General features: G+C 53.4%; 3 protein-coding genes across 8 annotated transcripts; 1 reads left to right on the forward strand and 2 right to left on the reverse strand.

Moving 5' to 3' along the window:
* Positions 1-238: 238 nt before the first annotated feature.
* Positions 239-2,134, reverse strand: LTB (lymphotoxin beta). 2 transcript variants are annotated; one of them, XM_032141020.2, is made up of 4 exons: positions 1,937-2,134; positions 1,495-1,540; positions 1,240-1,311; positions 239-844 (listed from the first exon to the last, which is right to left on the reverse strand). In XM_032141020.2, the coding sequence occupies exons 1-4, from the start codon at positions 2,132-2,134 to the stop codon at positions 390-392; spliced, it is 771 nt and encodes a 256-aa protein (XP_031996911.1). In that variant the 3' UTR covers positions 239-389. The 2 variants fall into 2 exon arrangements, with proteins under 2 accessions (XP_031996911.1, XP_031996912.2); XM_032141021.2 differs by lacking the exon at positions 1,495-1,540 and having other exon boundaries at positions 781-844; positions 1,937-2,098.
* On the forward strand, positions 753-8,575 carry LST1 (leukocyte specific transcript 1). 3 transcript variants are annotated; one of them, XM_058432523.1, is made up of 8 exons: positions 753-909; positions 1,301-2,648; positions 5,499-5,652; positions 5,915-5,969; positions 6,850-6,977; positions 7,299-7,397; positions 7,606-7,628; positions 8,178-8,575. In XM_058432523.1, exons 5-8 carry the CDS (start codon positions 6,950-6,952, stop codon positions 8,334-8,336), a joined length of 309 nt encoding a protein of 102 aa, XP_058288506.1. In that variant the 5' UTR covers positions 753-909; positions 1,301-2,648; positions 5,499-5,652; positions 5,915-5,969; positions 6,850-6,949; the 3' UTR covers positions 8,337-8,575. The 3 variants fall into 3 exon arrangements, with proteins under 3 accessions (XP_058288506.1, XP_058288505.1, XP_058288507.1); XM_058432522.1 differs by having other exon boundaries at positions 837-2,648; XM_058432524.1 differs by having other exon boundaries at positions 837-2,648; positions 7,611-7,628; positions 8,178-8,520.
* On the reverse strand, positions 8,554-12,456 carry NCR3 (natural cytotoxicity triggering receptor 3). 3 transcript variants are annotated; one of them, XM_032141024.1, is made up of 4 exons: positions 12,129-12,456; positions 9,444-9,788; positions 9,188-9,295; positions 8,554-8,890 (listed from the first exon to the last, which is right to left on the reverse strand). In XM_032141024.1, exons 1-4 carry the CDS (start codon positions 12,169-12,171, stop codon positions 8,853-8,855), a joined length of 534 nt encoding a protein of 177 aa, XP_031996915.1. In that variant the 5' UTR covers positions 12,172-12,456; the 3' UTR covers positions 8,554-8,852. The 3 variants fall into 3 exon arrangements, with proteins under 3 accessions (XP_031996915.1, XP_031996916.1, XP_031996917.1); XM_032141025.2 differs by having other exon boundaries at positions 8,726-8,835; XM_032141026.2 differs by lacking the exon at positions 8,554-8,890 and adding an exon at positions 8,910-9,050.
* Positions 12,457-12,828: the final 372 nt, after the last annotated feature.

A 12,828-nucleotide genomic window follows, 5' to 3' on the forward strand; every position in this document is an offset into this window, starting at 1 on the left:
GGAGAAGCTTCGGAGTTTGAGGAGTCCCCCTTCCTCCCACCCTCCAACTGGACTAATGGTGGGGCCTGGCCATTCAGAGGCAGGGAGGGGGTGGGACAGGCAGACCATCATCCCTAGGAGCAAAGGCCATACATTGTGTTGTGATGAATTGTTTCAAGCAACCAGAAGAGTACTGAGAATATTTAACCCACACCCGTGCAGCCACCCTGAATTAAGACGTGCGTCGCAACTCAGCATCTTTATCAGCAGCACTGAAGCTTTCCATTCTTTATTTTCATCAGGCTCAAAATCAATTTCCAAACAGTCTCCTACATTTTTCCCACTGCCATGGGGTCCTGGGCGTCCGGGCCCCCAATATTCACGCACTCGCACCATGCACTCATATTCCCTCACCCCACCATCACGGCCCCAAAGAAGGTCTTCCCTCTCGCGAAGTCCACCATATCGGGGTGACTGATGTTGACGTACACTCTCTCGCCCCTCCGGAGCTGCACCAGGCCGCCGAACCCCACGCTTGTGTACCAGAGAGGCCCGTACCCTTGCCTCCTGGCCGGGTCCAGCACGGGAGTCACGGTCTCGGCGCCCTCGAGCAGCAGCTCGGGAGTGCCCGGCCCGTAGGCGCCCCCCGCCCGGTACAGAGAGCTGCGCAGCGTGACCGAGCGGCCCTGGGGATCCCCGCCGCCAGGGGGCGCCCTGCCCCGGTAGCCGACGAGACAGTAGAGGTAATAGAGGCCGTCCTGCGGGAGCGCCAGCCCCTCGGCGTCCGAGAACTGCGTCCCGCTCGTCAGAAACGCCTGTTCCTTCGTCGCCTCCCAGCCTAGCCCCTGCCCCTTCAGCGGAGCGCCTGCGGAGACACGGGACCACGCGCTCTTGGGAATGCGATCCTAAAGGCTTGGGACTTCTGGGGGGGTGGCGGCTTTTAGCCCCTGCGGGAGCCGAGCCGGGCCAGGGGAGGGGGGATGGTGCTGTTTCTGGGATGAGTGCGAGTTGGGGGCCGAGGGAACACGGATGTGGGGTGCAGAACGCTGTAGTGGGGACCTCCAGGCCGGCTTTTGCTTGCACCGGGGGGAAGAAGAAACTACACTGCGGGGACGAGCGGAAGGGTGGGCACGAGCGGCACCAGGTCGTGAAGCGGGTGGGAAACCGAGCACTGGAATCATGGAGCCGAAGGACTCTGGGCGAGCAGAACTGGAACCTTCGGATTATTTACACTCTTATTCAGGTCTTGGGGGTCCTTACCTATGAGGTGGGCAGCTGGGAGCCCGGGGCTGAGGTCTGTTTCTGGCTCCTCCTCCGGCAGCTTCTGAAACCCTGGAAGGGGCAAAGAGTCCACGACTGGGGCCAGGGCAGCCACCCATGCAGGCTACTCTTGAGAGGACAGGGCGCAGCGATGGGGAGCCTGGATTCCTAGAGGAAGAGGTATCCGGGGACGCAGCCGGGAGCTGGGAGCCCCTGAGGGGCTGAAGCGGGGAAGGAGAGACAGTCTGCTCTTACCCAGTCCTTGCTGGGCCTGTGCCCCGGGGTCAGCGGTCTCCGTTACCTGGTTGGGTGGGGTCACAGTGCCCAGAGTTCAGATTCAGCTCATGTCACCCCTACCCCTCTGAAAGTGGACCCAAGCTGCAGGCCTGGGGTTTCTCCCACCGGCACCATCCCCAACACACACCTCCCTAGAAGGGAGAACAAGCAAGGCATAGGTACTTGGGCAGAGAAACAGATGTGCCTCGGGAAGAGGAGAGGAGACACAAGGGGCTTATGTCAGGACACAAGCACAACATCACAGGAACACGGAAAGAGAGTCAGCAAGGAGACAAGACATCTGCACCAGGGACAGCCAAGCCAGCTGAGCCAGAGGGGGCAAAAGACCACAGGCACAACCAGAGGGAGCCAAGCATCCGCAAGATACAGCTTTCCACCAGGGCCTGTTGCAGCCACTCACCAGTCCTCCCTGATCCTGGGGCACTAAGGCCAGCACAGCCAGGACAGTGATAGGCACCGCCAGCAACAAGGTCACCAGAGAAGTGGCTCCTGCCACAGCTAGCAGGAGGGAACCCCTCCCCTGGAGCCTCCCACCCCTGCCCTCCAGCCCCAGTGCCCCCATTGAGACTGAACCAGAGCCAGAGCAGGGGGCTTTCATACCTCAGGGACGGGGACACCCCCTCCCTGTAGACCTGCACACCTGGCTGGGACTTTCCGCACACCCCTGCTCCCCTCACCCAGCTTCCTGTTTACCCAGAGCTGGGGTGGGGCAGCTGGATGCCTGGGTTCTCTGAACTGGGGAAGAAGTTGGTGTAGGGAGACAGGCTCTCAGGGTGGAACCAAAGGGGTCTTTAGACATCTTCTGGCTCAGCAGAGAGGGAAACTGAGGCCCAGGGAGGGAAGGTAGCTTGCAGGAAGCCAGTCAGCAGAGCCGAAATGAGAACACAGATCTCCAGGTTTCCAATGTGTTTTGCATTCTTCTATACCCTCAAGGTAGGTGCTGGAGGAAGAGCTGATCCCATCTCTGAGGTCAAGGCTGGACTAGGACAAGGACTGGAGTCTTGAGGAATGGATGTCTGGGTCCCTGAGAAGAACTGATTCCCATACTGGGCGGACCTCCTCCCATTCCCTTGCTCATCGCCAGCCCCCTGTGCTGAGTGAGAAAGGGAGAGGTAAGCCTTAGCCTCACCACTGACTACTGACTCACTGAGGAGGGATGGAAATGGAGCTTTACCTCCCTTGCTACAAAAAATAAAGACAGATGGACGAGGCATACCCCCACCCTCAGAGAGCTTCGAAGTCTACAATGAGCCCTATCCATTAGTAGGTGCTCACTAAATGTTTACACATAAATGAATAAAAGGACAAATAAATGCAGGAATAACCAAAACAAAGCAGCAAGGACCACATGAATGGTAGATGTAGGCAGCATGAGTGGTTAAGAGTCAAGGGAGGAGCCGGGGCGGTGGCTTACACCTGTAATCCCAGCACTTTGGGAGGCTGAGGCAGGTGGATCACTTGAGGTCAGGAGTTCGAGACCAGCCTGACCAACATGGTGAAACCCCATCTCTACTAAAGGTACAAAAAGTTAGCTGGGCGTGGTGGCATGCGCCTGTAATTCCAGCTACACAGGAGGCTGAGGCAGGAGAATCACTTAAACCCAGGAGGCAGAGGTTGCAGTGAGCCAAGATTGCACCATTGCACTCCAGCCTGGGCGACAGGCTAAGACTCTGTCTCAAAAAAAAAACAAAAAAAGAGTCAAGGGAAGAAAGACCAGGTCCAAGGGAGTCGGAAGTGGCTCCAATCATCTCCCCTTCTTGGTAACATCTCTTATGTGTTTCCATAATACTAATAATAATATAGCTGCCGGGCGCGGTGGCTCACGCTTGTAATCCCAGCACTTTGGGAGGCCGAGGCGGGCGGATCACGAGGTCAGGAGATCGAGACCACGGTGAAACCCCGTCTCTACTAAAAATACAAAAAAAAATTAGCCAAGTGTGGTGGCGGGCGCCTGTAGTCCCAGCTACTCGGAGAGGCTGAGGCAGGAGAATGGCGTGAACCCGGGAGGCGGAGCTTGCAGTGAGCCGAGATTGCGCCACTGCACTCCAGCCTGGGCGACAGAGCGAGACTCCGTCTCAAAAAAAAAAAAAAAAAAAAAACAATAATAATATAGCTGACCCACAAAATGCACTTAGCATGTGTATGCCACTGATTTACACACTTTAATAATTTTTTTTTTTTTTTTGAGACACGGTCTCACTATGTCACCCAGACTGGAATGCAATGGCAGGATCATGGCTCACTGCAGCCTTGACCTCCCAGGCTCTATGGATTCACCCACCTCAGCCTCCTAAATACCTGGGACTATAGGCACATGCTACCATGCCCAGCTAATTTTTGTATTTTTTGTAGAGATGGATTTTTGCCACATTGCCCAGGCTGGGCTCAAACTCCTGGACTCATGTGATCTGCCCGTGTTGGCCTCCTAAAGTGCTGGGATTACAAGCATGAGCCATCATGCCCAGCCAATAATTATAATCCTGACAAAAACCCTAAGAGGAAACTGAGGCACAGAGAGGCTAAGAAACTTATGGAGCTCACAGAGTCAGTGGCAGAACCAGGATTTGAACCTAGGCATCTGGCTCCAGAGCCTTGATGACAAGACAGTTTAAAAACTGAATACTGGGGCCGGGCGCAGTGGCTCATGCCTGTAATACCAGCACTTTGGGAGGCCGAGGAAGGTGGATCACCTGAGGTGAGGAGTTCGAGACCAGCCTGGCCAACATGGTGAAACCCCATCTCTACTAAAAATATAAAAATTACCTGGGGGTGGTGGCACAAACCTGTAGTCCCAGCTACTTGGGAGGCTGAGGCAGGAGAATCGCTTGTACCCAGAAGGCAGAGGTTGCAGTGAGCCAAGATCACACCACTGCACTCCCGCCTGGGCGACAGAGCAAGACGCCGTCTCAAAAAAAAAAAAAAAAAAAAGAGTACTGACTTGAGATTTGTATGTAAAATTTGCCTTCCTCAGGCCAGAAAAGAAATGGGGAAATAAATACTGAACTCCAGTCAATCTTAAGCTTCTGAAGGGTTTAGATGTAAAATGTACTGATATTTGTAATTTTAAAAGATATTTAAAAGTGAGATAGATTGATAAATATGTGATAAAGCAAATAAAAAATGTAAATAGAGCCGGGTGCAGTGGCCCACTCCTGTAATTCCAGCACTTTGGGAGGCTAAGGTGGAAAGATTGCTTGAGACCAGGCATTCAAGACCAGCCTGTGCAATATAGTAAGACCCCATTTCTACAAAGCTTCATGTGGTAGCTGGTGTCTGTAGTCCTAGCTACTCGGAAGGCTAAGGTGGGAGGATCTTTGAGCCCAGGAATTCAAGGCTGCAGTGAGCTATGATTTCACCACTGCACTTCAGGCTGAGTGACAGAGTGAGACCCCATCTCAAAAACAAAACAAAAAAAAAATGTTAATAGTAGCATCTAGGTGGTAAGAATATGTTCACTGTACAACTATTCTCATTTCACCCTATGTTTATACTTTTTAATAAAATGTAAAAAAAAAAACCCTGAATATTATTCAGCATAGGGAACATGGAGGATGGGGAGAAGGGTAGGGGAGGAAGTAGAAGGTTCTTGAATTTGGAAAGGGAAACACAAATTAATATGGACCCACCCAGGCACCAAATCTCCTCCTCACCCCTTGCCTTATATGGGCTCCCCAGTCTTCACCCTCCTCAAGGAGTGGGTGTGCAATCCTCCAGCACCCATCTCCTCCATCACAGTGCCACTAAGAAGCCTTCACCCAGGTCTCTCCAGAGGGCCTCAGGCCGCTGCCTTTACTTAGTTCTGTGTTCAATGCCAGAATGCTGCCTCCTACAGGAAGTCCACCTGTATTGCCCACACCTCCTTTCCTGTCACCAACTTGTCACCAACTTTCTGTCCTTGATCTATCCACAGGGCTCATGTAGATCTAGTATGGCTGCCTTTAACTCTCGTGTTTGTTAATCAGACAGCCAAGCAGCCTGCTGCATAGAGCTGCAGAACACCAAGTGGGTCACCAGAGCACCAAATATGCCAGAGCTCCCAGTCTGAACTGGAGCGGGGTACATGTGTCCACAGACATATACCAAGATCAAGAGGTCTCAACAGATGCAGTGTAAGAGGTAATAGCGAAGAGTTAATCAAGGAAGACACCTGAAGGAGGTGGGTGTTCACTGACTAGTGGCAGGATCAGTGAAATGACTGGAGCTGAGGCAGATTACCGCCCTAGCTACAGGCCCAGAAGTTTGAAAAGAAAGATGTTGTAACCCTAACCCTCGAGCCCAACTTCCTCTCCTAACAATGCTGGGGAGGAACCCAGGCTGGGGGAGAAGTTAAAGCCAGCGGAGGGGCAGGAATGTCTGAGGTGGCAACACTTCTCTTCAGCCAGACAGCGCTGGCCAGTGTGGAGTCTGTCCATCCTGCAGGCCACAAGCTCTGGGTAAGCTGGGAATGGGCAGGGACCTTGGAAGGATGGTCACACCCCAGAGTGGGGTGAAGCTAAGATGAGGGGAGGGAGAGTATGGGTTTCAGTTTCCCTGGGCCGTCGAGGAATCCTCTGAGTCTCTGCTCCCCAAAGAAATTAAAGACAATTCATTTCTGTGACCATGGCCCTTAGGGCCTCCACCTGCGCTTCTGCTCCCCACCCCCCAGAATTCCTCTTAAACCCAGAAGGGTCCCGGTTTCCAGACCCTAGTCAGTATGGCTCTGGGGTGAAGAGAGCGGCCCCCTCTTCGCCCTCAAACAGGAACCAGTGGTTGGAGGGGAGGAAGTGCCTGAGGGGAAGTTATTATGGGGCCCCAGATACTCCTCCATGCCCCACTTCAGCCCTAGCAGCATCTGCCTGTGGGAAGCGGCTCTCCACACCAGCCAAGGGGGCCCCCACACTCCCGCGCTGCTCTGGGGCTCAGGGAGCAGCCCACCTGCTGGGTGTGCTGATATCACCCTCCCTACTTCCCCCCAGTGCCCACACCCACCCAGGCCCAGGCTCCTTCCCCTCCATCATCCCCTTACCAGCACCTAGAACCATCCAGGGCTGGAAAGTCCCCTCCAAACCACCTGGTCAGCCCAGGGCAGAGGGAAGGGCTGGGCTCTGGAGCTGGGCAGAGCTGGCCTTAAACCCCAGCTCCACCTTTCTGGGATGGGTGACCTAGTAAAGTCCAGGCTTGAATCTCGGGTCTTTACTTGGGCAATGGGCACCCTGATACCCTATGTTCTGGGGATTAGCAGTGAGGAATGGAAAGTGCCCAGCTCAGGGTTGGCACATAAGTGAGGCTCCCCAGCCTGGGAACGATTATAACAGAGGGGCCCTCGCTTCACAGATGAGGAACTTGAGGCAAGTCACTAGCCCCTGATCATTTCGCCTAAAAGAGCAAGGACTAGAGTTCCTGACCTCCACGCCAGTCCCTGACCCCTGACCTAATGTCCCTGCAAAATGATGGTAAAACGAGTAAGTAAAGTGCCTCTTGCATCTGCATAGGGAGGGTCCTGGGAGCTTAGGAAGTGATGGGGAACAGTGATGCATGCAGCTCATGACTAGGTGGACAGGCCTCTGGGGACAGCTGGTGCAGGAGGGAAAGGGACCTCACGGGAGGCCCAGAAACCTGGTAGGAGGTGAGGTATTAAGTCTGGGATGGAGAAACTCTGAGGGTATATTTTTCTGCCTCTAAAACTGTTGGAGAAGGAATCTGAGAAAGCTGCAACCAACCAGGAGGCTGGGGTACACTGGAGAGGGAATGGGCTTTCTAACCTTGAGCCCTCTTCCCTGTAGATATATATATATACATCTACGGGGGCCTGGGGCTGGGCGGGCTCCTGCTCCTGGCAGTGGTCCTTCTGTCCGCCTGCCTGTGTCGGCTGCATCGAAGAGGTGAGTGCTGCACTCCCTCCCTCCCCCTGCAGCAGTGCCCCCTGTGACCCCACCCACACGCTTTCCCACTGCTTTCCCAGAACACTGCCTGGCCCTGGAGCCACTGGGAAGCCAACAAGGGAGTCCACACCTGCTGGGGCGGGGAGCCGGGGAGGGCCCGGGAGAAGCACAAAGGGTGGGCTGTGCTGAGCTTCTTCTTTTCTTCCAGTAAAGAGGCTGGAGAGGAGCTGGGTGAGTCCGGGTACAGGGAAGGGGGAGGGCAAGAGAGATCCTGAGTGGGTGAGTGGGGAGAAACATGGCTGAGCACTGACAGGAGGGTTGGGGACGGGAGACAAGGAGAGAGAAAGTAGGAGCACAAGAGAGGCAGAGAAAATCGAGGCAAGAGAGAAAGAGAAAATGAGACAGAAACCAAGAGAAAAAGTGAGAGAGAGGATAGGAGTGAGAGACAGGGAGAAAATGAGAGTGAGAGAGACACAAAGAGAAAGAGCAATGAAAGAGAGAGAGAGAGAGAGAGAGAGAGAGGCTCCAGAACCAGGCACAGTGGCTCACGCATGTCATTCCAGCTATTGCAAGGCTGAGGCAGGAAGATAGCTTGAGCTCAGGGGTTGAAGACCATCCTGGACAACACAGTGGGACTCTGTCTCCAAAGAGAGAAAGAGAGAGAGGGAGAGAGAGAGAGAGAGAGAGAGAGAAGTAAGAAAGGCTGGAGGTGGGAGCAGAACTCACAGGGAAGGATCTGAAGGCATCGCCTCCCATCAGCACCTTCTGTCCTGGTCCCAGGCCCAGGGATCCTCAGAGCAGGAACTCCACTATGCATCTCTGCAGAGGCTGCCAGTGCCCAGCAGTGAGGGACCTGACCTCAGGGACAGAGACAAGAGAGGCACCAAGGAGGATCCCAGAGCTGACTATGCCTGCATTGCTGAGAACAAACCCACCTGAGCACCCCAGACACCTTCCTCAACCCAGGCGGGTGGACAGGGTTCCCCTGTGGTCCAGCCAGTCAAAACCATGGTCCCCCGACTTCTGTGTCTCAGTCCTCTCAGTCCATCTTGAGCCTTCGTTCAGAATGATCATCATCAAAACTTATGTGGCTTTTTAACCTTTGAATAGGGAATTTTTTTAAATTTTTTAAAAATTAAAAAAAAAAACACGTGGCTCACCCTTCCACCCACTCTGGGGTCAAATAGTAATTTATTGGGTGAATGACAGTGTTCAGGGACCCAAGCTCCCCTAACAGCCAGAAGAGGGTATGTGTGGGCCTGGCAGGAAAGGGCAGTTGCCAAGGAGGAGTCATATCTGATCCTTCCCATTTCTCAGGACAATCAGGCTCAGCCTCCTGGGACTGGGGGAAGCGGGTGTGCTGAGCTCCCACATGGTGGTGGGAGGGGCCCTGAGACCACAGCCGGAAGCTGCCTTCTTGGACCTTTCCAGGTCAGACCTGGTGGAAGGGAGAGTTCAGAGTTGGGGGAATCCGGAGAGAGTAGATCTGGCATCTGGAGAATGGAGAAGAAAACACTTGAGACTCATAAGGAGGAGTTAGTGGTGGGGCAGATTTACTGGGGTCTTTTGAAGAGGATTAGGGACCTCTGGGCTCTGGAAAAACTCCTCGGGGCCCATCTGAGGAGTGGCAGTGTGTTCCCATGTGACAGTGGCCTGGTCAGAGAGAGGACAGGAGCCGCTCAGTGTCACAGTCCCGAGGCTCTCCTCTTCCTGGTCTCTGTCCTCCCTCCTCCCACTCTCTTACTGCCCCTCCCATCCCGTCCACTATTGCCCCTGGCTCCATTACTCACACTTGCCCTGGTAATAGATGGTGCTGCCCACGGCCACAGAGAGAAAGCTGACAGCATAGAATCCAGCCCGAAGGAGGAGGACTGTACCAGCCCCTAGCTGAGGATGTTCTGCACGGGGCAAGGGAGAAGGGGGTTGGGAAAGAAGTGCACACAGGCTCAGGGAGGGTAGGGGCCTCAGAGGAGCATCCCTGACTCCCAAGGACATTGCCTCTTGGGGCCTCCAGCCAGGAGGAGACAACACCTCCCAGCATCTCACCTTTCTCCACCACCAGCCGAGTCCCATTCCCTGTCCCGACACCCAGGCCCAGCACCTCCACTCTGCACACGTAGATGCTGGCGTCATGGCCTCGCACGTCCCAGATGTGCAACTCAGCCTGGTGGTCACGGAGGAAACGGGAAGAAGCAAGTGGGGCCAGGCGGCCCCTGAACTCTGGGGTTCCATTCCTCACCTCCTTCCCTGGAACCACCTCATCTCGGAACCACGTGACGGAGCCAATGGCCAGTCTCCCTTGGCTGGCATTGAAGGAGCAGGGCAGGAAGGCAGAGGATCCTTCCAGGGTACGAATCTCAGGGGGCTGGGACACCCAGAGAGCACAGGATCCTGGGGGCAGAAGGAAGACCCAGAGAAACACCTCCCCAGTTACTCCAAAGAGAAAAGACAACAGAGCTTGAAGTAGAACATCCCAGCTGTCTCCGGGCATAGGGTGCATGGGAATAGATACTTTGGATGCCTCATTAAACCCTTTCCTCTTAACCAATCTGATTTCTTAACATTGCTTATTAAATCATTTTTCAGTCTGGTGCGGTGGCTCATGCCTGTAATTCCAGCACTTTGGAAGGCCGAGGTCGGCGGATCACCAGATCAGGAGATCGAGACCATCCTGGCCAACATGGTGAAACCCCGTCTCTGCTAAAAAAATACAAAAATTAGCCGGGCATGGTGATGTGCACCTGTAATCCCAGCTACTCAGGAGGCTGAGGCAGAAGAATCGCTTGAACCCAGGAGGCAGAGGTTGCAGTGAGCCGAAATTGGGCCATTGCACTCCAGCCTGGGTGACAAAGCAAGACTCCATCTCAAAAAATAAAAATCATTTTTCAAATTCTTCCTATACCAACTCTCACTCTCACCCTCTGCCATCATTCTCCAGCCAGTTCTGTAGTAACTTTTCTAGCTGAGATGTAAACCATCATGGTGAAATTAAGCTCATTAATGAATGCAGCTGCCTAGTTAACTAATATCCCTCATTATATTATCCAGGTATTATTTTAGTACAAATGGCATTGTACAGTAAAGCCATCCTTCCTCTTTTTCTTTTTTCTGTTTTTGAGATGGAGTCTTGCTCTGTTGCCCAGGCTGGAGTGCAGTGGTGTGATCTTGGCTCACTGCAAACTCCGTCCCCTGGGTTCAAGTGATCCTGGTGCCTCAGCCTCCCAAGTAGCTGGGACTACAGGCACCCACCACCACGCTTGGCTAATTTTTGTATTTTCAGTCGAGACGGGGTTTCACCATCTGGTCTCAAACTCCTGATCTCAAGTGATCCACCTGCCTCGGCCTCCCAAAGTGCACCCGGCCACTCATTGTTTTTCGTTAAAGAAAGTAACTAATTAAATCTCCAGGTGAAGACATGGCCTTAATTGGTTGAGATTCCTATTTAACCCGTCCATGTTGATGATTAAACCAAATATTAAAATCCCTGATTAAATTATCTACTTAGGGAAATTTACGAGTCATTCTATTTCAGTGGTTCTCAAGCTCGAGTGTGTATGGAAATTACCTGGAGCATCTGCTAAAAAAGATTCCTGGGCCCACCCCCCGAGTTTTTGACTCAGTAGGTCTGGAGTGGGGCCTAAGAATTTGTTCTAGGTTGCCAGAAATCCACATTTTGAGAACTCCTGCATTTAGTTAATAATATGCCTGATAGTTAAGCTCTCTCCGTTCATTAAAAACAGTTTTGGCCGGGCGCGGTGGCTCACGCCTGTAATCCCAACACTTTGGGAGGCCAAGGCGAGTGGATCACCTGAGGTCAGGAGTTTGAGACCAGCCTGGCCAACATGGTGAAACCTCGTCTCTACTAAAAATACACAAGTTAGCCGGCAGTAATGGCATGCACCTGTAATCCCAGCTACTTGGGAGGCTGAGACAGGAGAATCACTTGTACCCAGGAGTTGGAGGCTGCAGTGAGCTGAGATATTGCCACTGTACTCTAGCCTGGACAACAGAATGAAACTGTCTCAAAAAAAAAAAAGTTTCACCACCAGGCAGGCGCAGTGGCTTATGCCTGTAATTCCAATAATTTGGGAGACCGAGGCAGGCAGATCACTTGAGATCAGGAGTTTGAGACCAGCCTGGCCAACATAGCAAAACCCCATCTCTACTAAAAATACAAAAATGGCTGGGCGCAGTGGCTCAGGCCTGTAATCGCCGCACTTTAGGAGGCCGAGGCAAGACCACCTGAGGTCAGGAGTTTGAGACCAGCCCGGCCAACATGGTAAAACCCTGTCTCTACTAAAAATACAAAAATTAGCTGGGTGTGGTGTTGTGTGCGTGTAGTCCCAGCTACTCAGGAGGCTGAGGCAGGAGAATCGCCTGAACACGGGAGGCAGAGGTTGCAATGAGCCAAAATCGCGCCACTGCACTCCAGCCCGGCGACAGAGCGAGACTCAGTCTCAAAAGAAAAAAAAAAAAAAGACAGTTTCACCAAGAAATTTATCATAGATTTACTTGGATCTCTCAAACTAAAAAGCCTCACAGTGGGTGACACAGAGAGACTGTGAATTGGGGGAATCCACTGAGTGTCACCTTTGGAGCAGTCCCACTCCTCCCTCAGAGCCAGGTGTTTCAGCCCCCACCAAGCCTGTTCCCTGTAGCATCTAGTCCAGCCTCCTGGATCTCCCTCCTCCCACCCACACTCCTTGGGGTCCTGAGCGCACGCCCTGTCACCTGGATGGACCATGATCAAGATGAGCAACAGCATCCAGGCCATGTCGGAAGATGTCCCAGTTGGCGAAGGGGATCTGAGCAGTGAGGTCTGGGTGGAGGAGGGAGGACTCACTACTTGTAGCCAGGCCTTTGGTCACCAGAAGGGGATGGGGAGCTTCCTATGACACACGGGACTCACACATCACTTGCCAAGGATCACAACTGCCAGGGACCTCGAGCGTCAAATGCATGCCTCCCTGAGGAGAGAGGATGGATGCTGCTGGTGGAGATGTCTGGGTCTCTAGGAGGCCAAGGGGCCAACTTGTGGCAGGCTAGCTAAGCATGTGAGGGGGAGGGTGGGGCTTAGATTGCTGCTAACCCAAGGGTGAGTGGGCGGTTGGGCGGGTGAGACCAGGATGTGGGTTCCCCCACCTTCCGAGGTTCAAGGAGACCAGCTTTTACCCAGAACAAGCCTCCAGGAGCCCTCCTTGGCCCAGAAGCTAACCTACTTACCTTCTCCATTGCTCACCAGTACCCAGACCCATCCCACCCATTCCCTTCCTGGAATCTGGCCTCACCGCACCCCAGGGCTGCTCCAAGATTTCCATGAGGGGTTAGGAGAAGCAAGCTGATTGGTGAAGCTATATTTAATTTGCATAGCAATCACCCTGGGTGTGTGTGTGTGTGTGTGTGTGTGTGTGTTTGGCTGGGTTTTTTTGTT

Source organism: Hylobates moloch, unplaced genomic scaffold (assembly GCF_009828535.3).
Source record: "Hylobates moloch isolate HMO894 unplaced genomic scaffold, HMol_V3 SCAFFOLD_20, whole genome shotgun sequence".
NCBI lineage: Eukaryota > Metazoa > Chordata > Mammalia > Primates > Hylobatidae > Hylobates > Hylobates moloch.